Here is a 26,123-nt window from a genome sequence, read left to right on the forward strand (position 1 = left end):
CAAAGTTAAGTATTTCAAAGGTTCAAAGGTTCATTTTATTATTAAAGTAAGTATGCAGAATACAACTCTGAGATTTGTTTTCTCCAGCTTGCCATAAAATACAGAAAACGCATAGAAGTTGTTGAAAGAAAGACATCAACCCCCCCCACCCCACATGAAAAGAAAAAGAAAGAAAAACTCACAAACCTCAACACCCCACCTCCTCCCTCGCACAAAAACTAACAGATTACCCAAACCCCAGCCCACCAATCGGCAAGAAGAAAGAATGGGTGAGAACACGATAAAGACGTAGAACTGAAAGAAGGTAATATGAACCAGAGTCCAATGTATGAATCCCAGCATTTGGATAACATCTCCGAGCTCGGATTTTGCATCAGAGTTCACCGTGGAAGACAGAAGTATGAGAATGTCAGAGGGCAGAAGTGAGTGTAGTTGCTATTACAAGGGAGAAGGAAGCTGAGAAGTCTGAAGGTAGCCAAGTCACCTGGGCCGGATGGATCACATCTCAGGGTTCTGAAAGAGGCAGCTGAAGACATTCATTTATTTATTTTTATTGCGATACCGTGTGGAATAGGCCTTTCTGGCGTTTTGAGCCACGCCGCACAGCAATCCCTGATTTAATCAAAGTCTAATCATGCAACAACTTACAATGACCAATTAACCTACCAATCAGTACATCCTTGGACTGCGGCAGGAAACTGGAGCACCCAGAGGAAACCCACACGGTCACGGGGAGAATGTACAAACTCCTTACAGGCAGCGATGGGAATTGTGGAGGCATTAGTAATGATCTTTTAAGAATCACTAGATTCTGAAATGGTTGTGGAGGACGGGAAAATTGCAAATGTCACTCTACTCTGTTAGAAGGGACAGAGGCAGAAGAAGGGAAATTATAGGCCAGTTAGCCTGACATCAGTAGTTTGAAAGATGTTGGAGTCCATTATTAAGGATGAGGTTTTTTCAAAGGGAAATCTTGCCTGACGAATTTTTTTAGAATCCTTAGTGAAAATAACAGGCAGGATAGATGAAGGAGTATTGATGGATTTTGTGTATTTGGATTTTCAAACGGCCTTTGACAAGGTGCTGCACATGAGGCTACTTAACAGGATAAAGCTCATGGTATTACAGGAAAGGTATTAGCACAGCTGACTGGTGAGTAAAGGCGGCATTTCTGGTTGGCTGCTGGCGTCTCTTCATGTTGCATGTCAATAGTTTGGATGAAGGAATTGATGGCTTTGTGGCCAAGTTTGTGGGTGAAACAAAGATAGGTGGAGAGGCAGGTCGTATTGAGGAAGCAGAGAGGTTACAGAAAGACTTACATAGATAAGGAGAACGGACAAAGAAATGGCAAATGGAATACAGTACAGGAAAGCGCAAGGCCATGCACTTTGGTAGAAGGAATAAAGGTGTGGACATTTTTCTAAATGGGGAGAAAATTCAAAATCTGAGCTGCAAAGGGAATTGGGAGTCCTTGTGTAGGATTTCCTAAAGGTTATCTTGCAGGTTGAATTGGTGGTAAGGAAGGCAAATGGAATGTTAGCAATCATTTTGAGAGCAAGAATATAATGCTGAGGCTTTATAAGGCATTGATTAGACTACACTTGGAATATTGTGAGCAGTTTTGGGCCCCTGAGCTAAGAAAAGATGTGCTGGTATTGGAGAAGATCCAGAGGTGGTTCAAGAGAACGATCCCAGGAATGAAAAAGTTAATTTATGAGGGGGTTTTGATGGCTTCTGGGCACGTGGCCAAGGGGTTAAGGCATTGGACTAGCGACCTGAAGGTCGTGAGTTTGAGCCCCAGCCAAGGGAACATGTTGTGTCCTTCAGCAAGGCACTTAATCACACATTGCTCTGCGACGACACTGATGCCAAGCTGTACGGGTCCTAATGCCTTTCCCTTGGACAACATCGGTGTCGTGGAGAGGGGAGACTTGCAGCATGGGCAACTGCTGGTCTTCCATACAACCTTGCCCAGGCCTGCACCCTGGAGAGAGAAGACTTTCCAGGTGCAGATCCAGGGTCTCGCAAGACTAACGGATGCCTAATTTGATGGCTTAGGGAGCTGGAGTTTAGAAGAACGACAGGGGATCTCATTGAAACCTATTGAATATTAAAAAGCATAGATAGCAGATGTGGAGAGGACGTTTCCTATAGATGGCAAGCCTAGGATCAGAGGGCATAACCCTCCGTTGAGGGACATCCATTTATAACACTGATGAGGAATTTCTTTAGGCAGAGGGTGGTGAATCTGTGGAATTCATCGCCACAGACAGCAATAACATCCCAACAGTTGTACATTGATTTATGAAGGTCAATGTGCTAAAAGCTTTCTTTATGACCCTGCCCACATATGACACCACTTTCGAGGAACTATGGACCTGTATTCTCAAATCCCTTTGTTCGACCGCACTCCTCAGTGCTCTACCACACACTGTGTAAGACCAATCCTGGCTGGTCCTACCAAAGTGTAACACCTTGCACTTGTCTGCATTAAATTCCATCTGCCTTTTTTCAGCCCATTTTTCCATCTGGTCCAGATCTTGCTGCAAGCCATGATAGCCTTCCTCACTGTCCACTACACCCCCAATCTTGGTGTCATTGTAAATTTGCTGGCCCAGTTAACCACATTATCATCTAGATCAGGGGTGGCCAACCTTTTACATTCCATGCATCAATTTTTTCACACACTTAATTTCTCCAATATTTTGAGTGTGTCACTTAAGGTCTCCCCTATCTCCTTTGGCTCCATGCATAGATGACAGCTCTGATCTTTCAGAGGACCAATTTTGTCTCTCGGAATCCTTTTGCTCTTAACATATCTGTAGAATCTCTTAGGATCCTCCTTCACCTTGTCTGCTAGAGCAACCTCGTGCCTTCTTTTAGCCCTGCTGATTTGTTTCTTAAGCGTTCTCTTGCATTTCTTGTACTCCATAAACACCTCATTTGTTCCTACCAGCCTCTACCTGCTATGCACCTCCTCTTTCTTAACCAGGGCCTTGATACCTCTCGAAAATCACAGTTTCCTAAACTTGTTATCCTTGCCTTTTATTCTGACAGGCACATACAAACACTGTATTCTCAAAATTTCACTTTTGAAGGCCACCCATTTACCAAGTACACCTTTGCCAGAAAACAGCTTGTCCCAATCCACACTTGCCGGATCCTTTCTGATACCATCAAAATTGGCCTTTCTCCAATGTAGAATCACAACCCGTGGACCAGACCTACCTTTTTGCATATTTCACTTTGAAACTAGATGCAAATTATTCCCCTATGCAAACTTCTGTCACCTGCCCTGTCTCATTCCCTAATAGGAGGTTTAGTATTGCACACTCTCTCATTGAGACTTCTATGCACTGAATAAGGAAACTTTCCTGAATCAGTAGACACTGTAGAAATCCCAATTAATGAGTTTACGAGCATCCCAAAAGCACAGAGAAAATAAACTAGAGGCAAGTCTGTAACAAAGAGGACAGTTGAGTTTATTGTCACATGGAATGTAGATGAACACATTCCAGAGCTTTGTCAGTGCAGGAGACATAACAAATGCGGCAGAAATGGATGGAAAATTAAAATAAACGTTCCAACCAGTGAGGAGCTCACTGTCCTCACCGACTTTGGTCCCTGCAACTGCACACGCCAATACTCAAAACACCCCTGGAACGGACGGGGCTGGGAATGTGGAATGGGGATGGGGAATGAAATACCACCATTTGACGTGATCGCCAGTTCCCAAAGGACAACAGCAGCACAGAACACAGAAGTCAGTAATGTCACAGAAGGCAGCTTACCGATTGGAGACTCGTCCAGGATGGACCTGGCGTTGAGACTGGCTCCGTGACCCACCAAGAGTTCCACCATGTGAACCTGCAAAAGGGGGGGCAGCATGTGTGTGTAACTAATCTCAGGTACTACAGGGCTGACCAGGAGGATGCCAGACAGGCCCACGACACATTCTGATCTACATGGCTGTCTGCTGTTGTCATCAGAGCCTCAACACAGTCTCGGCAACATCTGGTCAGTGACCCCATGACAACAGGCGAGGACCCCTGTACCTATGGCGGGAATCGACTGACATATGGCTAATGGTTCAACTTCAGGGGAAGAGTGCCTGTAGAGTGAGATGCACCTGTAGTGGGAGGTGCAGCAGTAGCAGGAGGTGGACTGTAGCGTGAGACACGCCTGAAGCAGGAGATATCTCCCGACGGACTGACCCCGCCCTGTCCCCTCTCGGCAAGGCCCCTTTCCCCCAAGAGACAGACACTCCATATCTACTCGACCTGCTCCCCCCCCATCTGACAGACCCTTGCCCCAACACCACCGTCGCAGATCAAACCCTTGCCACAGACTGACCTGTCCCCAGCAGGCAGCGGCGTGCAGCGGTTCCCATCCATCCGGGTCCCTGACGTCCACCCGCGCCCCGTTGCTCAGCAGTAACTCTGCCGCCTCCGTGTAGCCGTTGGCTGCCGCAACATGGAGCTGCTCGATAGTAGACACAGAGCTAGGTATGGCTGTCACCACCCCTATCCCATCCCCACCCCATCCCACCTCGTCCCCCAATTACTGACCCACTCTCCCAATCCCAGATCAACGTGCTGCTCGACAGCAGGCACAGAGCTCAGTACAGCTGTCCCCACCCCCACCTTGTCCCACACTCCTCCCCTCCATCCCACACTCACCCTCCCCGACCCTGTCCCACACATCACCCCACCCATCTCCTCAATCACTGACCCACCCTCCCAATCCCTGACCAAATCCCTAAGCTCATTCCGTTTACCCCTGTTTCACCCCTATCCCTCTAAACCTTTCCTATCCACGTGTCTTTTAAAAATTGTTAATGTACCTGCCTCACACATTTTAATTCCTATCCCCATTCCCAATTTGACATGTCTGTCATGGCCTCCTCTCCTGCATGATGAGGCCAAACTCAGGTTGGAGGAGCAACATCTCACATTCCTTCTGGGTAGACTCCAACCTGATGGCATGAATATCAATTCCTCCTTCTGGTAAACATTCTTTCATTCTCCCCCTTTCCTCATCTTCTAGACCCCACTCTAGCCTCTGACCTTCTCTTCTCACCTGTCTGTCACCACCCCCTGGTGCCCCTCCTGTTTCCCTTTCTTCCATGGTCCACTCTCCTCTCCTATCACATTCCTCCTCCAGCCCTCCACCCCTCCACTCCTATCACATTCCTCCTCCAGCCCTTCACCCTCCACTCCTATCACATTCCTCCTCCAGCCCTTCACCCTCCACTCCTATCACATTCCTCCTCCAGCCCTTCACCCTCCATTCCTTCACCCTCCACTCCTATCACATTCCTCCTCCAGCCCTTCACCCTCCACTCCTATCACATTCCTCCTCCAGCCCTTCACCCTCCACTCCTATCACATTCCTCCTCCAGCCCTGATGAAGGCTCCTGGTCTGAAACATCAACAGTATATTCCCCTCCATAGATGCTGCCTGAGCGGTTGAGCTCCTCCAGAATTCCGTGTGTGTTGCTCTGGATTTCCAGCATCTGTAGAATCCCTTGCATTTATGTGTATCAAACACTTCCTTTGGCAGTTCATTCTATAAACCCAGATCAAATTCATTACAACAGTAATGAATCCCTGCTAACTTTTATCGATGCACCATAGAAAGCATCCTAAGCAGATGCATCACAGCTTGTCCTACCTCAATGCACTGTGTAATGATTTGATATATATGATTAGTATGTAAGACAAGCTATTGACTGTATTGTGGTACATGTGAAGAATGAGGGGGAATCTCACTGAAACTTATCAAGAATTGAAAGGCCTTGACAGAGTTGATGTGGAGAGGATGTTTCCTACAATAGAAGGAAATCCATTTAGAACAGAGATGAGGAAGAATTTCTTTCGCTAGCGGATGGTAAGTCTGTGGAATTAATTGCCACAGGTGGCTGTGGAACTACCATTCTGATATTTGCCATTTGCACTACCTTTGTGTACATACGTACATATGGAATGGTCTGGCCAGATGGCACATAAACAAAAGTTTTTCATTGTACCTCAGTAAACGCGACAGGAATGAACCGATTATCATTCAGGAGACACAAGAGATCGCAGAAACACACAGGAGTACTGGACTGATGGAGGGTCTCCACAGTCAATTTCCTTCCACAGGTGCTGCTTGACCTGCTGAAAGCTTGTATGGTGCTCCAATGATACAATGTCTTGCGTTCGGAGCAGGCAGCGGAGTGAGAGGTAGCAGTGTGATAGGGCATATCTGCACCCGGCGTGTCGAGCTGCAGCTCCTAAGGGACCGCGTTAGGGAACTGGAGATGCAGCTCGATCACCTTCATCCGGTCAGGGAGAGCGAGGGGGTGACAGAAAGGAGTTATAGGCAGGTGGTCACACTGGGGCCACAGGAGACAGACAAGTGGGTAACAGTCAAGAGAGGGAAGGGGAAGAGCCAGGTACTAGACAGTACCCCTGTGGCTATACCCCTTAGCAATAAGTACTCCTGTTTGAGCACTGTTGGGGGGGACAGCCTACCTGGGGGAAGCAACAGTGGTCGTGCCTCTGACACAGAGTCTGGCCCTGTGGCTCAGAAGGGAAGGGAAAGGAAGAGGAAGGCAGTATTGATAGAGGACTCTATAGTTAGGAGGTCAGACAGGCGATTCTGTGGACGCAGGAAAGAAACTCGGATGGTAGTTTGCCTCCCAGGTGCCAGGGTCCGGGATGTTTCAGAACACGTCCAAGATATCCTGAAGCGGGAAGGAGAACAGCCAGGGGTCGTGGTACATATTGGTACCAATGACATAGGTAGGAAAAGGGAAGAGGTCCTGAAAAAAGACTACGGGGAGTTAGGAAGGAAGTTGAGAAGCAGGACCATAAAGGTAGTAATCTCGGGATTACGGCCTGTGCCACACGACAGTGAGTATAGGAATACAATGAGGTGGAGGATAAATGTGTGGCTGAGGGATTGGAGCAGGGGGCAGGGATTCAGATTTCTGGATCATTGGGACCTCTCTTGGGGCAGGTGTGACCTGTACAAAAATGACGGGTTGCACCTGAATCCGAGGGGGACTAATATCCTGGCAGGGAGTTTGCTAAGGCTACTGGGGAGAGATTAAACTACAATCGGTGGTGGTTAGGAACAGAAAGGGGTCAATAACTTTACTGGGTGTTTTTTTTATAGGCTGCCCAATAGTAACAGGGATATCGAGGAGCAGATAGGGAAACAGATCCTGGAAAGGTGTAATAATAACAGAGTTGTCGTGATTGGAGATTTTAATTTCCCAAATATTGATTGGCATCTCCCTAGAGTGAGGGGTTTAGATGGGGTGGAGTTTGTTAGGTGTGTTCAGGAAGGTTTCTTGACACAATGTGTAGATAAGCCTACAAGAGGAGAGACTGTACTTGATCTGGTATTGGGAAATGAACCTGGTCAGATGTCAGATCTCTCAGTGGGAGAGCATTTAGGAGATAGTGATCATAATTCTATCTCCTTTACAATAGCATTGGACAGAGATAGGAACAGACAAGTTAGAAAAGCGTTTAATTGGAGTAAGGGGAATTATGAGGCTATCAGGCAGGAAATTGGAAGCTTAAATTGGGAACAGATGTTCTCAGGGAAACATACAGAAGAAATGTGGCAAATGTTCAGGGGATATTTGTGTGGAGTTCTGCATAGGTACGTTCCAATGAGACAGTTATGGTAGGGTACAGGAACCATGGTGTACAAAGGCTGTAATAAATCTAGTCAAGAAGAAACAAAAAGCTTAAAAAAGGTTCAGAGAGCTAGGTAATGTTAGAGATCTAGAAGATTATAAGGCTAAAAGGAAGGAGCTTAAAAAGGAAATTTGGAGAGCCAGAAGGGGCCATGAGAAGGCCTTGGCAGCCAGGATTAAGGAAAACCCCAAGGCATTCTACAAGTATGTGAAGAGCAAGAGGATAAGACGTGAAAGAATAGGACCTATCAAGTATGACAGTGGGAAAGTGTGTACGGAACCAGGGGAAATAGCAGAGGTACTTAATGAATACTTTGCTTCAGTATTCACTATGGAAAAGGATCTTGGTAATTGTAGTGCTGATTTGCAGCAGGCTGAAAAGCTTGAGCATGTAGATATTAAGAGGATGCGCTGGAGCTTTTGGAAAGCATCAAGTTGGATAAGTCGCCGGGACCGGATGAGATGTACCCCAGGCTACTGTGGGAGGCGAGGAAGGAGATTGCCGAGCCTCTGGCGATGATCTTTGAATCATCAATGGGGACAGGAGAGGTTCCAGAGTATTGGAGGGTTACGGATGTTGTTCCTTAATTCAAGAAAGGGAGTAGAGATAGCCCAGGAAATTATAGACCAGTGAGTCTTACTTCAGTGGTTGGTAAGTTGATGGAGAAGACACTGAGAGGCAGGATTTATGAACATTTAGAGAGGTATAATATGATTAGGAACAGTCAGCATGGCTTTGTCAAGGGCAGGTCATGCCTTACAAGCCTGATTGAATTTTTTGAGGATGTGACTAAACACATTGATGAAGGTAGAGCAGTAGATGTAGTGTATATGGATTTCAGCAAGGCATTTGATAAGGTACCCCATGCAAGGCTTATTGAGAAAGTAAGGAGGCATGGGATCCAAGGGGACATTGCTTTGTGGATCCAGAACTGTATTGCCCACAGAAGGCAAAGAGTGGTTTTAGATGGGTCATATTCTGCATGGAGGTCGGGGACCAGTGGTGTGCCTCAGGGATCTGTTCTGGGACCCTTACTCTTCGTGATTTTTATAAATGATCTGGATGAGGAAGTGGAGGGATGGGTTAGTAAATTTGCTGATGACACAAAGGTTGGGGGTGTTGTGGATAGTGTGGAGAGCTGTCAGAGGTTACAGCGAGACATTGATAGGATGCAAAACTGGGCTGAGAAGTGGCAGATGGAGTTCAACACAGATAAGTGTGAAGTGGTTCATTTTGGTAGGTCAAATATGATGGCGGAACATAGTATTAATGGTAATACTCTTGGCAGTGTGGAGGATCAGAGGGATCTTGGGGTCCAAGTCCATAGGACGCTCAAAGCAGCTGCGCAGGTTGACTCTGTGGTTAAGAAAGCATACGGTATATAGGCCTTCATTAATCGTGGAATTGAATTTAGGAGCCGAGAGGTAATGTTGCAGCTATATAGGACCCTGGTCAGACCCCACTTGGAGTACTGTGCTCAGTTCTGGTTGCCTCACTACAGGAAGGATGTGGAAGCCATAGAAAGGGTGCAGAGGAGACTTACAAGGATGTTGCCTGGATTGGGGAGCATGCCTGATGAAAACAGGTTGACTCGGCCTTTTCTCCTTGGAGCGACGGAGGATGAGAGGTGAATAAGATAATGAGAGGCATTGATCGTGGGGATAGTCAGAGGCTTTTTCCCAGGGCTGAAATGGTTGCCACAAGAGGACACAGGTTTAAGGTGCTGGGGAGTAGGTACAAAGGAGATGTCAGGGTAAGTTTTTTTACATAGAGAGTGGTGAGTGTGTGGAATGGGCTGCCAGCAACTATGATGGAGGTGGATACAATAGGGTCTTTTAAGAGACTTTTGGATAGGTACATGGAGCTTAGAAAAATAGAGGGCTATGGGTAACCCTAGTAATTTCTAAGGTAGGGACATGTTTGGCACAACTTCAAAGGCCAAAAGGGCCTGTATTGTGCTGTAGGTTTTCTATGTTTCCAACAGGTACTTGATAAAGTGCCACATGAAAGGCTGATGCCCAAGGTGTTCTGAAAAGCTAGGACACCACTCCAACTTTATACCCAGTCTAAAAGGAAATCAGTTGCAAGAAAGATGGGGGAATTAAAGATGCTCAGATTAGTGACAGTCCAGACAGTGGTCAGGTTATCCAAGTACAAGCTGCAGCTGAACTGAACACTGGTAGGAACCAGTCTCTTTGGAACATTTGAAGAGTACAGCACAGTGCAGGCCTTTCGGCCCATGTTGTGCCAAGCTTTTAACCTCCTGCAAGATCAATCTAACCTTCCCTCCCAAATAGCCCTCTGTTTTTCTATCATCCATGTGTCTATCTAACAGTGTCTAAAAAGTCCCGAATGTATCACACTGAGGAGTGGGAGGCATTCAAAAGTGCAATTTTGAGAGTACAAAGCTTGTATGTGCCTGTGAGAAAAAATGGTAAAGATACCAGGTGTACAAAATCTTGGTTTTCAAGAGACATTGAAGCCCTGCTTAAGAGAAAAAGAAGGTACATGGTAAGTACAGGCAGATAAGAAAAAATGAGATGCTTATGAAGTATTAGAAATGCGAGAGAACACTTAACAAAGGAATCAGGACAGCTAAAAGAAGGCTTCAGGTTGCCTGAGCAGACAAGGAGAATAACAGGGTTGTTGTGATGGGAGGTTTTATTTCCCCAAAGCTGACTGGCATCTCCCTAGAGCAAGGGGTTTATTAGAAACATAGAAAACCTACAGCACAATATAGGCCCTTCGGTCCACAATGCTGTGCTGAACATGTACTTACTTTATAAATTACCTAGGGTTACCCATAGCCCTCTATTTTTCCAAGCTCCAAGTACCTATCCAGGAGTCTCTTAAAAGACCCTATCGTGTCTGCCTCCACCACCATCGCCGGCAGCCCATTCTACGTCCTCACCACTCTCTGCGTAAAAAATTTACCCCTGACATCTCCTCTGTACCTACTTCCAAGCACCTTAAAACTGTGCCCTCTCGTGCTAGCCATTTCAGTCCTGGGAAAAAGCCTCTGACTATCCACATGATCAATGCCTCTCATCATCTTATACTTCTATCAGGTCACCTCTCATCTCCACTGCTCCAAGGACAAAAGGCCGAGTTCACTCAACTTATTCTCATCAGACATGCTCCCCAATCCAGGCAACATCCTTGTAAATCTCCTCTGCACTCTTTCTATGGTTTCCACATCCTTCCTGTAGTGAGGCGACCTAAACCGTGCACAGTACTCCAAATGGGGTCTGACCAGGCTCCTATACAGCTGTAACATTACCTCTCAGTTTATTTCCCAATACCAGATCAAGTACAGTCTCTCCTCTTGTAAGCTTATCTACATATCGTGTCAGGAAACCTTCTTGAACACATCTAACAAACTCCACCCCATCTCAGTGATTTGATTGAGGCATGACTGTACACATGGATGGATGTCAGCGAGTTGGACCGGTGGGAAGATTTAAAAAGAAGACAGCTTTATAGAGCGGGCGACAGAGTAGAGGTAGACACAGTAGGAGGGCTTTGCCTCAACGGGGCTTTCGTGGTAACGGGTCAAGGCGAGGTGTGAAGTATGTCTGTGAGGCCGGTGTTCTGTACTGGGTATCGGATGTGGGATGTCCGGGAGACTCCCAGCCTCCCGGATGACCACATCTGCACCAGGTGCGTTGAGCTGCAGTTCCTTAGGGATCACGTTAGGGAACTGGAGTTGCAGCTCGATGACCTTCGTCAGGTCAGGGAAAGAGAGGAAGTGACAGAAAGGAGCTATAGGCAAGTAGTCACACCGGGGCCTGGAGAGACAAATAAGTGGGTGACAGTCAGGGAAGGGCAAGAATCAGATATCAGAGGGTACCCCTGTGGCTGTCCCTCTTAACAATAAGTACTCCTGTCTGAGTACCATTGGAGGGGGGGAGGGCGACAGTCGACCTGGGGGAAGCAACAGTGGCCGCGCCTCTGGCACTGTGGCTTGGAAGGGTAGGGAAAGGAAGAGGATGGCAGCAGTGATATGGGACTCTATAGTTAGGGAGTCAGACAGGCGATTCTGTGGAAACAGGAAAGAAACATGGATGGTACTTTGCCTCCCAGGTGCCAGGGTCCAAGAGACTTCTGATGGCATCTACAATATCTTGAAGTGGGAGGGTGAACAGCCAGAGATTGTGGTACATATTGGTATCAACGACATAGGTAGGAAAAGGGAGGAGATCCTGAAAACAGGGTACAGAGAGTTAGGAAGAAAGTTGAGAAGCAGGACCTCATGGTAAGAAAGTTGAGGACCAGAGGACACAGCCTCAGAATAGAGGGGCGTCCTTTCAGAACGGAGATGAGGAGGAATTTCTTTTGCCAGAGAGTGATGAATCTGTGGAATGCTTTGGCACAGGCAGAAGTTGGTAGATTCTAGATTGGTCAGGGCATGAAGGGAATCGGGGAGAAGGTAGGAGTTTGGGGCTGAAATGAAAATTGGATCAGTCGTGATGAGATGGCACAGCAGATTCAACGAACCAAATGGCCTAATTCTGTTCTTATATCTTATGGGACTACAACCAGAGGTCATAGGTTAAGGATGAAAGGTGAAATGTTTCAGAGGAACATGAGGGGGAACACCTTCACTCTGTGGGTGATGAGCATGTGAAGCGCAAGTGGTCCATGTGAGTTCGATTTCAACATTTAAGAGAAGTTTGAATAGGTGCATTGATGGTAGGGATCTGGAGGGCGGTGGTCCAGGTGTAGGTTGATGTGAGTAGGCAGTTTAAATGGTTTGGCACAGACTAGATGGGCCGAAGGGTCTCCTTCTGTGATTCTATGAGCCTAGCTGCCTCTACCACCATGCCTGGCATCGCATTCCACACACCCACCACTCTCTGTGCAATTACCTCAATTCTTTCCTCCAATCACCTTCACTGAACATAAGATCATAGAACAGTATGGGCACTTTGGCCTGAGATGTTGTGCCAACCTTTTAACCTACTCCAAGATCAATCTAACCCTTCCCTCCTATATAACTCTCCATATTTATTTCTCTCTTAGAATCTCTTCTATGTCTCTAACGTATCTGCCTCCACCCCTACACTTGACAGGGTGTTCTGTTGAGGGAAACAATGTCCAGATGATGAAGAAGAGGGGCAGAAATGTACAAGAGCTGCAGGGACGTACCAGACAAGCACCAAGTTCATTCTGATGATTCAGGTCTGCCTGGGACTCCACCAGCATCCTGATATCGTTGGTCATCCATCTTTCGGTGGCCATGCGACACTCGTCAATTTTCTCTTGAGTGACACCTAGAAAGTAGTTCCAACACAGGTCAGCTCACAAGATGACCGCTCCAACTGGAACACAGAATACACAGCAGGGAGAGCTACGCGTAACAGATGCGTAAATAGTGTCTTTTTGTCTCTGCTTCGCTCAGCAGGTTATACTCCACCTTGGGCTCTTACGTACACAGGTTAACACAAAGCCTACCCACCATCAAGGACATGGACACAGAAAGGTGGAGAAAAGGACCAGTTACATCAAGAAGGATCCCACACACCCTGCTCATGGACTGTTTGTCCCACTCCCATCAGGGAAGAGGCTGCATAGCATCCACGCCAGGACCACCACACTCAAAAACAGTTCCTTTCCCCAAACAGTAAGGCTGATCAACATCTCCACCCACTAACCCACCCCTCCACACCCCCAACCACCACAACTATATCAACTTCAGTCAGAGTCACCTATCTACAGACACTCCTGTACCTAGTTTCACTTTATAAACATACAATCAATCTATGTTTGTGTTTGATTATGTTTGAGTGTTTGATGGAAATCTCACTGAAACCTATGGAATAGTGAAAGGCCTCAATAGAGTGGATGTTTCCTATAGTGGGGGAGCCTGGGATCAGACAGCATGGCCTCAGAATGGAGGGTCGTCCATTTAGAATGGAGATGAGGAGGAATTTTTTTAGCTAGAGGGTAGTGATTCTGTGGAATTCAATGCCAGAGGTATCTGGAGGCTAGGATGCATTTTAAGTGGAGGTTGATCGGTTGTTGATTAGTCAAGGTGTTAAAAGTTACAGAGAGAAGGCAGGAGAATAGGGTTGAGAGAGATAATAAATCAGCCATGATGGAATGGCAGAGCAGACTCGATGGGCTGAAAGGCCTAATTGTGCTCCTATATCTTATGGACACTTGTGGGCTGCCCTCAGGACTGTGTTGATCCGTGACACAAAATGACACATTTCACTGTCTGTTTCAATGCACATGTGACAAATAAAGTTGATCTTTACAGAATCAGAATCTTCAAATTTCACCACATACTATACGCCAGTCATATTAAACCTCAGTTCTGATGCATTTCACTGCTTCAATGTACACGTGACAATTAAAGCTCATCCTTAATCTGTTACCCTCCAGAAAATAAACACACAGCTAGCCTCGTACACACCTACCTTGTTGAGCCATTGCATTTTCGATGCAGTCCAAAGTTACCTCGTCCTCACACAAGTCATAGGGCATATTGCCATCAGCATTTACAGCCAGGAGGTCAGCGCCACTGGAGAGGAAAGAGTTCACCGTTAGGGCATGCAGAGTGTGAATTCCATGTCCAACTGGTACTGCTGAGAAAACCCCGCCCCACAGTACAGGGTCACCCCCTACAGCAGCCACCCAGACCGGACAGTGTGTCACTGACCCAATGTAGAGTGATACACAGCAACACAAGGCAGTAAATGTTAAGATGGTTGGAGGCATAGATCAAGTGGACAGCCAGTGACTTTTTCCTGTGGTGGAAACGGCTAATACCAGGGGGCATAACTTTACAGTGATTGGAGGAAGGTACGGGGGGGGGGGGGGGGCGAAACGTCAGAGGTAAGTTTTTTCCCCCCCCACACAGAGACTGGTGAGTGCATGGAAACGGGTGGTGGGAGAGACAGATACATTAGGGACACTTAGGGCATTCGGGTGGTACAATAGCATAGTGGTCGGTCCACTGCGATACAGCTTGGGGCGTTCCAGCGGGGAACAGACATTTCCAGCCCTTCCAGCCACACCGCCCAGCAACCCACCTACTTAACCCTAGCCTAATCACAGGACAATTTACAATGACCAATTAACCAATTTAGGATGTGACCAAACACATTGATGAAGGAAGAGCAGTAGATGTAGTGTATATGGATTTCAGCAAGGTATTTGATAAGGTGCCCCATGCAAGGCTTATTGAGAAAGTAAGGAGGCATGAAATCCAAGGGGACATTGCTTTGTGGATCCAGAACTGGCTTGCCCACAGAAGGCAAAGAGTGGTTGTAGATGGGTTATATTCTGCATGGAGGTCGGGGACCAGTGGTGTGCCTCAGGGATCTGTTCTGGGACCCCTACTCTTCATGATTTTTATAGATGATCTGGATGAGGAAGTGGAGGGATGGGTTAGTAAATTTGCTAATGGCACAAAGGTTGGGGGTGTTGTAGATAGTGTGGCGGGCTACCAGAGGTTACAATGGGACATTACTAGGATGCAAAACTGGGCTGAGGAAGTGGCAGATGGAGCTCAACCCAGGTAACTGTGAGGTGGTTCATTTTGGTAGGTGAAATATGATGGCAGAATATAGCATTAATGGTAAGACTGTTGGCAGTGTGGAGGATCAGAGGGATCTTGGGGTCCAAGTCCATAGGGCGCTCGAAGCAGCTGCGCAGGTTGACTCTGTGGTTAAGAAGGCATATGGTGCATTGGCCTTCATCAATCGTGGGATTGAGTTTAAGAGCTGAGAGGTAATGTTGCAGCTATATAGGACCCTGGTCAGACCCCACTTGGAGTACTGTGCTCAGTTCTGGTCGCCTCACTACAGGACGGATATGGAAACCATAGGAAGGGTGCAGAGGAGATTTACAAGGATGTTGCCTGGATTGGGGAGCATGCCTTACGAGAATAGGTTGAATGAACTCAGCCTTTTCTCCTTGGAGCGGTGGAGGATGAGAGGTGACCTGATAGAGGTGTATAAGATAATGAGAGGCATTGATTGTGTGGATAGTCAGAGGCTTTTTCCCAGGGTAGAAATGGCTAGCATGAGAGGGCACAGTTTTAAGGTGCTTGGAAGTAGGTACAGAGGAGATGTCTGGGGTAAGTTTTTTACGCAAAGAGTGGTGAGTGTGTAGAATGGGCTGCCGGCGATGGTGGTGGAGGCAGATACGATAGGGTCTTTTAAGAGACTCCTGGATAAGCACATGGAGCTTAGAAAAATAGAGGGCTATGGGTAAGCCTAGGTAGTTCTAGGGTAAGGACATGTTCGGCACAGCTTTGTGGGCCGAAGGGCCTGTATTGTGCTCCAGGTTTTCTGCTTTTTAACTACCAGAACATGTTTGGACTGTGGGAGGAAGCTGGAGCAACCAGAGGAAATCCATGCGCTACAGGAAAGAAACATACAAACTTGCTTACAGAGGATGCAGGAATTGAACTGCAAACTCCAAGTGCCCCGAGCTGTAATCGTGCCACGCTAACTGCTATGGTGCCCAGCATCAACGTAAACCCAACTGCATGAAAATGATCCACATCCCTGTTCCCTGCCTGTTCATGTATAGATAGATAGACATACTTTATTGATCCCGAAGGAAATTGGGTTTCGTTATAGTTGCACCAACCAAGAATAGAGTATAAATATAGCAATATAAAACCTAAACCCTATCTAAACCTAAACTTGTATCTGCCTAAACCCATATTAAACATCAGCATTGTTTCTACGTCCACTACTCCGGGTGTAGAATAACTTGCCCCACACATCTATTTTGAACTCCGCCCCCACCTTAAAGCTATGTTCTCTAGTATTAAACATTTGGACCCTGGAGAAAGCTCTACTCTTACTATGCCTCCCATAATTCTATAACTCTCTCTCAGATCTCCCGTCAGCCTCCGACGCTCCACAGAGAACAACTCAAGTTTGTCTAGCCTCTTAAACTACCAGCTTCTGCACCCTCTCCAAAGCCTCCAAACCCTTCCAGTAATGGGCATGAGCAGAACTGCACACAGTATTCACAAGTGCAATCTCACCATCAGACATACAGCAGCAGAAAGGTTAGGCCATTCAGCCCATCGAGTCTGCTCCGTCATTCCATTAGGGCTGATTTATTATCCCATTCTCCTGCCTTCTCCCCGCAATCTTTGACGTCCTGATTAATCAAAAACCTATCAACCTCCACTTTAAATGTACCCAATATCTTGGCCTCTACAGCTTTCTGTGGCAATGAATTCCATAGATTCACTGCCCCCTAGTTAAAGAAATTCCTCATCTCTGTTCTATCCGTTCTATAGGGATGTCCCTTTATTTTTAAGGCTGTGCCCTCTGGTCCTAGACTCCCCCACTATAGGAAATTCACTCCACATCCGGTATTTCAATATTCAGTAGGTCTAACTATTCTCTCTACCCTATCCACACATCTTATCACTTTATAAACTTCTGTCAGGTCTCCCCTCAGTCTCTGATGCTCCAGAGAAAACAATAGCACAAGCTACCAGCTTCCTGGTGAACCTCTTCTGCACCCTCTCCAAATCCTCTGCACCTTTCATGTAATAAGACCATAAGATACAGAAGCAGAATAAGGCCATTTGTGCATTGAGTCTGCTCTGCCATTTCATCATGGCTGATCTAATTTTCCTCACAGTCCCAATCTCCTGCCTTCTCCTCGTATCCCTTCATGTCCTGACAATCAAAGACCTATCCACCTCTGCCTTAAATACACCAAATGAATTGGCCTCCACAGTTGCCTATGGGAATGGAAAAGATTCACCACTCTCTGACTGAAGAAATTCCTCCTCAACTCCATTTTAAGAGGATGTCACTCTATTCTGAGGCTGAGTCCTCTGGTCTTAGACTCTCCCACCATTGGAAACATCCTCTCCACTTATACTCTGTTGAGGCCTTTCAACAATTGATGGATTTCAATCAGGTCACCACTCATTTTCCTGAATTCCAGTGAGTACAGGCCTGGAGCCATCAAATACTCCTCATCTGAAAAGCTGTTCAGTCCTGGAATCATTTTTATGAACCTCTTTGGAAGTGGTTTGAAATCAGAGTTTTCCTTCTCCTGGATGAGCCATCAACCACAGGCGACGAGCCCATCTGCCTGAAGCGACTGGTTTTAAGGTGCCAGTGACCCACCTTTGCCCCTTCTCCTGCCAGTAGAAACTGTTCTGCTGGGCTTAGTAGCTGAGCCACACGTGAAGGCCAGGAGCTGGACTTGAATGTCAGAGGCTATTTGAGACACATGCCATTGGGAACATTTAATCAGCAGTAGGAGCTTATCCCCACTACCTCCCCAAGAGTATGACAGCCTTACGGAACCAGGGTGACCAGAACTGCACATGATTCTCGCAAGTGTGACATGAAACGTGACAGCCTGGTTCGTATACCCAGTGGCAGTGTTCTAACTGAGGGCAGGGTTCAGAAGGAGCTGGATGTCACTGCCGCTCTCCCCAGCACCCCGTAAGCACCTGAACAGCCACCCCCCACCCACCACCGGTTCTCAGGGTGTAGGAAGGCACACTACGTAACTGTTGAATCAGTTGCTGCACCAGGTGTAGGTGTCCGCAGGTGGCAGCTGCGTGCAGCGGAGTCCACACTTCACTGTCACACGCATTGACGCTGGCTCCAGCTTCCAGCAAAAGCTTCACGATCTCTCCATAGTCATCGATGCAGCACTGCAAGATCAGAATCAGAATCAGGTTTAAAAGTACTGTCATATGTCATGAAATTGAACTGACTTTATTTCTTACATCCTTCACATACAGGAGGAGTAAAAATCTTTACATTACGTCTCTGTCTAAATGTGCAATCATAGTAATTTATAATAATAGAATACACTCAAATTAGCATCTTGGTCATAAAGCCATCAATTCCATCATCCAAATCATTAACACATAACGTGAAAAGAATCCTTTCATATTCCATCATCCAAATCATTAACACATAACGTGAAAAGAATCCTTTCATATTCCATCATCCAAATCATTAACACATAACGTGAAAAGAATCCTTTCATATTCCATCATCCAAATCATTAACACATAACGTGAAAAGAATCCTTTCATATTCCATCATCCAAATCATTAACACATAACGTGAAAAGAATCCTTTCATATTCCATCTTTACCTTCTTAATGACTTTTTGAGTTGCCTTCTGGTTGGTATTTGAAAGCTTCCAATCATCTAACGTTCTACCAATTTTTGCTTTCCTATTCATCCTTTCTTTGGTTTTTATGTTGGCTTTGACGTCTCTTGTTAGCATTGGTTGCGTCATTTTTCCTTTAGAATACTTCTCCCTGTTTGGGATGTATATATCCTGGGTCTTCCAAATTGTTTCCAGAAATCCCAGCCATTGCTGCTGTCATCCCTGCCAGTGTTCTTTTCCAATCAATTCCGGCCAACTCCTCTCATACCTCTGTAATTCCCTTTACTCCACTGTAATACTGATGCATCTGACTTCAGCTTCTACTTCTGAAATTTCAGGGTGAATTTGATCCTATTATGGTCACTTTCCCCTTAGGGTTCTTTTACCTTAAGTGCTCTAATCAATTGTGGTTCATTGCACAACACCAAATCCAGAATAGCTGATCCTTCATTGGGCTCAACCACACGCTGCTCCAAAAGCCATAAGACCATAAGACATAGCAGCAGAATTAGGCCATATGGCCCATGGAGTCGGCTCTGCCATTCAATCATGGCTGATCCTTTTGTTCTCCTCCTCAACCCCATTTCCCGACTTCCTCCATGTCCAATCAAGAACCTTTGATGCCATGTCCAATCAAGAACCTATCAATCTCTGCCTTAAATACACCCAACAACCTGGCCTCCACAGCTGCATGTGGCAACAAATTCCACAAATTCAGCACCCTTTGGCTAAAGAAATTTCTCTGCAACTCTGTTTTGAAAGGGCGCCCCTCTATCCTGAGGCTGTGCCCTCTTGTCCTAGACCATGGAAAACATCCTTTTCACATCTACTCTGTCTAGGCCTTTCAACATTGAAATGTTTCAATGAGATCCCCCCTCATCCTTCTGAATTCCAGCGAGTACAGACCCAGAGCCATCAAACATTCTTCGTATGATAACCCTTTCATTCCTGGAATCATCCTTGTGAACCTGCTCTGGACCCTCTCCAATGTCAGCACATCTTTTCTAAGATGAGGGGCCCAAAACTGTTCACAATACTCAAGGTGAGGCCTCACCAGTGTCTTATAAAGCCTCAGCATCACAAACCTGCTCTTATACTCTGGACCTCTTGAAATGAATGCTAACACAGCATTTGCCTTCCTCACCACCGACTCAACCTGCAAGTTAACCTCCAGGGTGTTCTGCACAAGGACTCCCAAGTCCCTTTGCATCTCAGATTCCTGGATTTTCTCCCTATTTAGAAAATAGTCTGCACATTTATTTCTATTATCAAAGTGCATGGCCATGCATTTTCCAACACTGTATTTCATTTGCCACTTTCTTGCCCATTCTCCTAATCTATCTAAGTCCTTCTGCATCCTACCTGTTTCCTCAACACTGCCTGCCCCTCCACCAATCTCCGTATCATCTGCAAACTTGGCAACAAACCCATCTACTCTATCATCCAAATCATTTATATACAGCATAAAAAGAAGTGGTCCTAACACCGATCCCTGCAGAACACCACTGGCAGCCAACCAGAAAAGGATCATTTTATTCCCACTCGCTGCCTCCTATCAATCAGCTAATGCTCTAACAACGTTAGAAACTTTCCTGTAATGCCATGGGCTCTTAACTTGGTCAGCAGCCTCATGTGTGGCATCTTGTCAAAGACCTTCTGAAAGTCCAGATATACATCCACTGCATCCCCTTTATCTATCCTACTTGTAATCTCCTCAAAGAATTCCAACAGATTTGTCAGGCAGGATTTTCCCTTAAGGAAACCATGGTGACTTTGTACTATCTTCTCCTGTGTCATCAAGTATTCCATCCTTAACAACTGACTTCAACATCCTCCCAACCACTGAGGTCAGGCTAACTATCTTAAAGGGTAGAGTGACATTTGCAATTTCCCAGTCCTCTGGCACCACGCCGGAGTCCAATGATTTTTGAAAGATCATTTCTAACGCCACCGCAATCTCTAACATTACCTCTTTCAGAACTCTAGGGTGCAGTTCACCTGGTCTGGGTGACGTTAGTACCTTTAGGGCTTTCAGTTTTTTGAGCACCTTCTCTCTTGTAACAGTAACTGCACCCACTTCCCGTCCTTCACACACTACAACATCAGGCATACTGCTAGTGCCTTCCAAAGTGACGACTGACGCAAAATACTCATTTAGTTCATCAGCCATCTCCTTGTCCCCTGTTATTATTTCTCCTGCCTCATTTTCTAGCGGTCCTATATTCATTCTCATTTCTCTTTTATTTTTAACATACTTGAAAAAACTTTTACTATCCACTTTAATATTATTTGCTAGTTTGCTTTCATATTGGATGGGTTGCACTTGAATCCTAGGGGGACCAATATCCTGGCAGGGAGATTAGCGAGGGCTACTGAGGTGACTTTAAGCTAGAATGGTTGGGGGGTGGGAATCAAATTAAAGAGGCTAGGTGTGAGGAGGTTAGTTCACTACAGGGGGATGGGAACCAGTGCAGAGAGGCAGAGGGGTGTAAAATGAGGGTAGAAACAAAAAATACTATGGAGAAAAGTAAAAGTGGCAGGCCGACAAATCCAGGGCAAGCATTAAAAAGGGCCACTTTTCAGCATAATTGTATAAGGGCTAAGAGAGTTGTAAAAGAGCGCCTGAAGGTTTTGTGTGTCAATGCAAGGAGCATTCGTAATAAGGTGGATGAATTGAAAGTGCAGATTGTTATTAATGATTATGATATAGTTGGGATCACAGAGACATGGCTCCAGGGTGACCAGGGATGGGAGCTCAACGTTCAGGGATATTCAATATTCAGGAGGGATAGAGATGAAGGAAGGGGAGGTGGGGTGGCGTTGCTGGTCAAAGAAGAGATTAACACAATAGAAAGGAAGGACATAAGCCGGGAAGATGTGGAATCGATATGGGTAGAGCTGCATAACACTAAGGGGCAGAAGACGCTGGTGGGAGTTGTGTACAGGCCACCTAACAGTAGTAGTGAGGTCGGAGATGGTATTAAACAGGAAATTAGAAATGTGTGCAATAAAGGAACAGCAGTTATAATGGGTGACTTCAATCTACATGTAGATTGGGTGAACCAAATTGGTAAAGGTGCTGAGGAAGAGGATTTCTTGGAATGTATGCGGGATGGTTTTTTGAACCAACATGTCGAGGAACCGACTAGAGAGCAGGCTATTCTGGACTGGGTTTTGAGCAATGAGGAAGGGTTAATTAGCAATCTTGTCGTGAGAGGCCCCTTGGGTAAGAGTGACCATAATATGGTGGAATTCTTCATTAAGATGGAAAGTGACATAGTTAATTCAGAAACAAAGGTTCTGAACTTAAAGAGGGGTAACTTTGAAGGTATGAGACGTGAATTAGCCAAGATAGACTGGCAAATGACACTTAAAGGACTGACGGTGGATATGCAATGGCAAGCATTTAAAGGTTGCATGGATGAACTGCAACAAATGTTCATCCCAGTTTGGCAAAAGAATAAATCAAGGAAGGTAGTGCACCCGTGGCTGACAAGAGAAATTAGGGATAGTATCAATTCCAAAGAAGAAGCATACAAATTAGCCAGAGAAAGTGGCTCACCTGAGGACTGGGAGAAATTCAAAGTTCAGCAGAGGAGGACAAAGGGCTTAATTAGGAAGGGGAAAAAAGATTATGAGAGAAAACTGGCAGGGAACATAAAAATGGACTGTAAAAGCTTTTATAGATATGTAAAAAGGAAAAGACTGGTAAAGACAAATGTAGGTCCCCTGCAGACAGAAACAGGTGAATTGATTATGGGGAGCAAGGACATGGCAGACCAATTGAATAATTACTTTGGTCCTGTCTTCACTAAGGAGGACATAAATAATCTTCCAGAAATAGTAGGGGACAGAGGGTCCAGTGAGATGGAGGAACTGAGCGAAATACATGTTAGTAAGGAAGTGGTGTTAGGTAAATTGAAGGGATTGAAGGCAGATAAATCCCCAGGGCCAGATGGTCTGCATCCCAGGGTGCTTAAGGAAGTAGCCCAAGAAATAGTGGATGCATTAGTGATAATTTTTCAAAACTCGTTAGATTCTGGACTAGTTCCTGAGGATTGGAGGGTGGCTAATGTAACTCCACTTTTTAAAAAAGGAGGGAGAGAGAAACCGGGGAATTATAGACCGGTTAGCCTAACGTCGGTGGTGGGGAAACTGCTGGAGTCAGTTATCAAGGATGTGATAACAGCACATTTGGAAAGCGGTGAAATGATCGGACAAAGTCAGCATGGATTTGTGAAAGGAAAATCATGTCTGACGAATCTCATAGAATTTTTTGAGGATGTAACTAGTAGAGTGGATAGGGGAGAACCAGTGGATGTGGTATATTTGGATTTTCAGAAGGCTTTTGACAAGGTCCCACACAGGAGATTAGTGTGCAAACTTAAAGCACACGGTATTGGGGGTAAGGTATTGGTGTGGGTGGAGAGTTGGTTAGCAGACAGGAAGCAAAGAGTGGGAATAAACGGGACCTTTTCAGAATGGCAGGCGGTGACTAGTGGGGTACCGCAAGGCTCAGTGCTGGGACCCCAGTTGTTTACAATATATATTAATGACTTGGATGAGGGAATTAAATGCAGCATCTCCAAGTTTGCGGATGACACGAAGCTGGGTGGCAGTGTTAGCTGTGAGGAGGATGCTAAGAGGATGCAGGGTGACTTGGATAGGTTGGGTGAGTGGGCAAATTCATGGCAGATGCAATTTAATGTGGATAAATGTGAAGTTATCCACTTTGGTGGCAAAAATAGGAAAACAGATTATTATCTGAATGGTGGCCGATTAGGAAAAGGGGAGGTGCAACGAGACCTGGGTGTCATTATACACCAGTCATTGAAAGTGGGCATGCAGGTACAGCAGGCGGTGAAAAAGGCGAATGGTATGCTGGCACTTATAGCGAGAGGATTTGAGTACAGGAGCAGGGAGGTACTACTGCAGTTGTACCAGGCCTTGGTAAGACCACACCTGGAGTATTGTGTGCAGTTTTGGTCCCCTAATCTGAGGAAAGACATCCTTGCCATAGAGGGAGTACAGAAAAGGTTCACCAGATTGATTCCTGGGATGGCAGGACTTTCATATGAAGAAAGACTGGATGAACTGGGCTTGTACTCGTTGGAATTTAGAAGATTGAGGGGAGATCTGATTGAAACGTATAAGATCCTAAAGGGATTGGACAGGCTCGATGCAGGAAGATTGTTCCCGATGTTGGGGAAGTCCAGAACGAGGGGTCACAGTTTGAGGATAAGGGGGAAGCCTTTTAGGACCGAGATTAGGAAAAACTTCTTCACACAGAGAGTGGTGAATCTGTGGAATTCTCTGCCACAGGAAACAGTTGAGGCCAGTTCATTGGCTATATTTAAGAGGGAGTTAGATATGGCCCTTGTGGCTACGGGGGTCAGGGGGTATGGAGGGAAGGCTGGGGCGGGGTTCTGAGTTGGATGATCAGCCATGATCATAATAAATGGCGGTGCAGGCTCGAAGGGCCGAATGGCCTACTCCTGCACCTATTTTCTATGTTTCTATGTTTCTATATTTCATTTTTTTCCTAACTTCCCAATCCTCTATCTTCCCACTAATTTTTGCTTTGTTATATGCCCTTTCTTTTGCTTTTATAATAGCTTTGACTTCCCTTGTCAGCCATGGTTGTACTGTTTTATCATTTGAGTATTTCTTCATTTTTGGAATACACAGTCCTGCACCTTCCTCATTTTTCCCAGAAACTCATGCCATTGCTGCTCTGCTGACATCCCTGCCAGCAGCTCCTTCCAATTTACTTCGGCCAACTCCTCTCTTATACCACTGTAATTTCCCTTACTCTACTGAAATCCTGCTACGTCAGACTTTACTTTCTCCCTATCAGGTTTCAAGTTGAACTCAATTATATTGTGATCACTGGTTCCTAAGGATTCTTTTACTGTAAGCTCCTAATTGCCTCCGGTTCATTACATAGCACCCAATCCAGTATAGCTGATCCCCTAGTAGGCTCAATGACAAAGTGCTCTAAAAAGCTATCTCTTAGGCATTCAACAATCTCACTCTCTTGAGATCCATTACCAACCTGATTTTCCCAATCGACCTGCACGTTAAAATCTCCCATGACTACCGTAACGTTGCCCTTTTGACTTGCCTTTTGTATTTCCTGTTGTAACCTGTGGTCCATCTCCCAGTCACTGTTGGGAGGCCTGTATGTAACTGCCATCAACTTCCTTTTACCCTTACAGTTTCCTATCTCAACCCATGAGGACTCAACATCTTCCGATCCTATGTCCTCTCTTTCTACTGATTTGATGCCATTCTTCACCAGTAGAGCCACACCACCCCGTGCCTACCTTCCTATCCCTCCGATATAAATTGTAACCTTGGACATTCAGCCATCTTGTAGGCACTCTAGAAATTTGCCCTCTTGGAATCCAGCACCAGCCATTTGGTGCTGACATTTAGATAGGCACATGTATGTGAGGAAAATGGAGGGATATAGATATTAACAATAAACTGAACTGGTCAAAGAACACTGAGGCTGTCTACAAGAAGGGTCAGAGCCGCCTCTATTTCCTGAGGAGACTGAGGTCCTTTAACATCTGTCGGACGATGCTGAGGATGTTCTACGAGTCTGTGGTGGCCAGTGCTATCATGTTTGCTGTTGTGTGCTGGGGCAGCTGGCTGAGGGTAGCAGACACCAACAGAATCAACAAACTCATTCGTAAGGCCAGTGATGTTGTGGGAATGGAACTGGACTCTCTGACGGTGGTGTCTGAAAAGAGGATGCTGTCCAAGTTGCATGCCATCTTGGACAATGTCTCCCATCCACTACATAATGTACTGGGTGGGCACAGGAGTACATTCAGCCAGAGACTCTCATTCCACCGAGATGCAACACAGAGCGTCATAGGAAGTCATTCCTGCCTGTGGCCATTAAACTTTACAACTTCTCCCTTGGAGGGTCAGACACCCTGAGCCAATAGGCTGGTCCTGGACTTATTTACTGGCATAATTTACATATTACTATTTAACTATTTATGGTTTTATTACTATTTATTATTTATGGTGCAACTGTAACGAAAACCAATTTCCCCCGCGATCAATAAAGTATGACTATGAGTATTGTGTTGGCAGAAGAGATTAGTTTATTCAGCCATTTCATTACTAATTTAATTGGTTTGGCACAATGTGGGCCGAAGGTCCTCTTCCTGTGGGACACTCTACTATGTTCCAATATAAATTTGATTCTCCTTGGTGCCTGCCAAGATGTGAAACACAAGTGGAAGATTGTAAGACAAACTGGTGTCACTTTGTAATGTGCTGATC

The 26,123-nt window shown here is 45.8% G+C and overlaps 1 protein-coding gene across 3 annotated transcripts in view; it reads right to left on the minus strand.

The window, feature by feature from the left end:
- The window catches only part of ppp1r16a (protein phosphatase 1, regulatory subunit 16A), a 116,101-nt gene that overhangs the window by 16,392 nt on the left and 73,586 nt on the right, over positions 1-26,123 (minus strand). For all 3 annotated transcript variants that reach the window (XM_072254303.1, XM_072254305.1, XM_072254306.1), the window contains 5 exons: positions 18,206-18,351; positions 14,117-14,220; positions 12,843-12,967; positions 4,354-4,479; positions 3,792-3,867 (listed from right to left, as the gene is read on the minus strand). In XM_072254303.1, the coding sequence (XP_072110404.1) occupies positions 3,792-3,867; positions 4,354-4,479; positions 12,843-12,967; positions 14,117-14,220; positions 18,206-18,351 (577 nt within the window). The remainder of the gene's footprint in view (positions 1-3,791; positions 3,868-4,353; positions 4,480-12,842; positions 12,968-14,116; positions 14,221-18,205; positions 18,352-26,123) is intronic.

The sequence above is a fragment of the Mobula birostris genome, chromosome 3, assembly GCF_030028105.1.
Source record: "Mobula birostris isolate sMobBir1 chromosome 3, sMobBir1.hap1, whole genome shotgun sequence".
Taxonomy (NCBI): Eukaryota; Metazoa; Chordata; class Chondrichthyes; order Myliobatiformes; family Myliobatidae; genus Mobula; species Mobula birostris.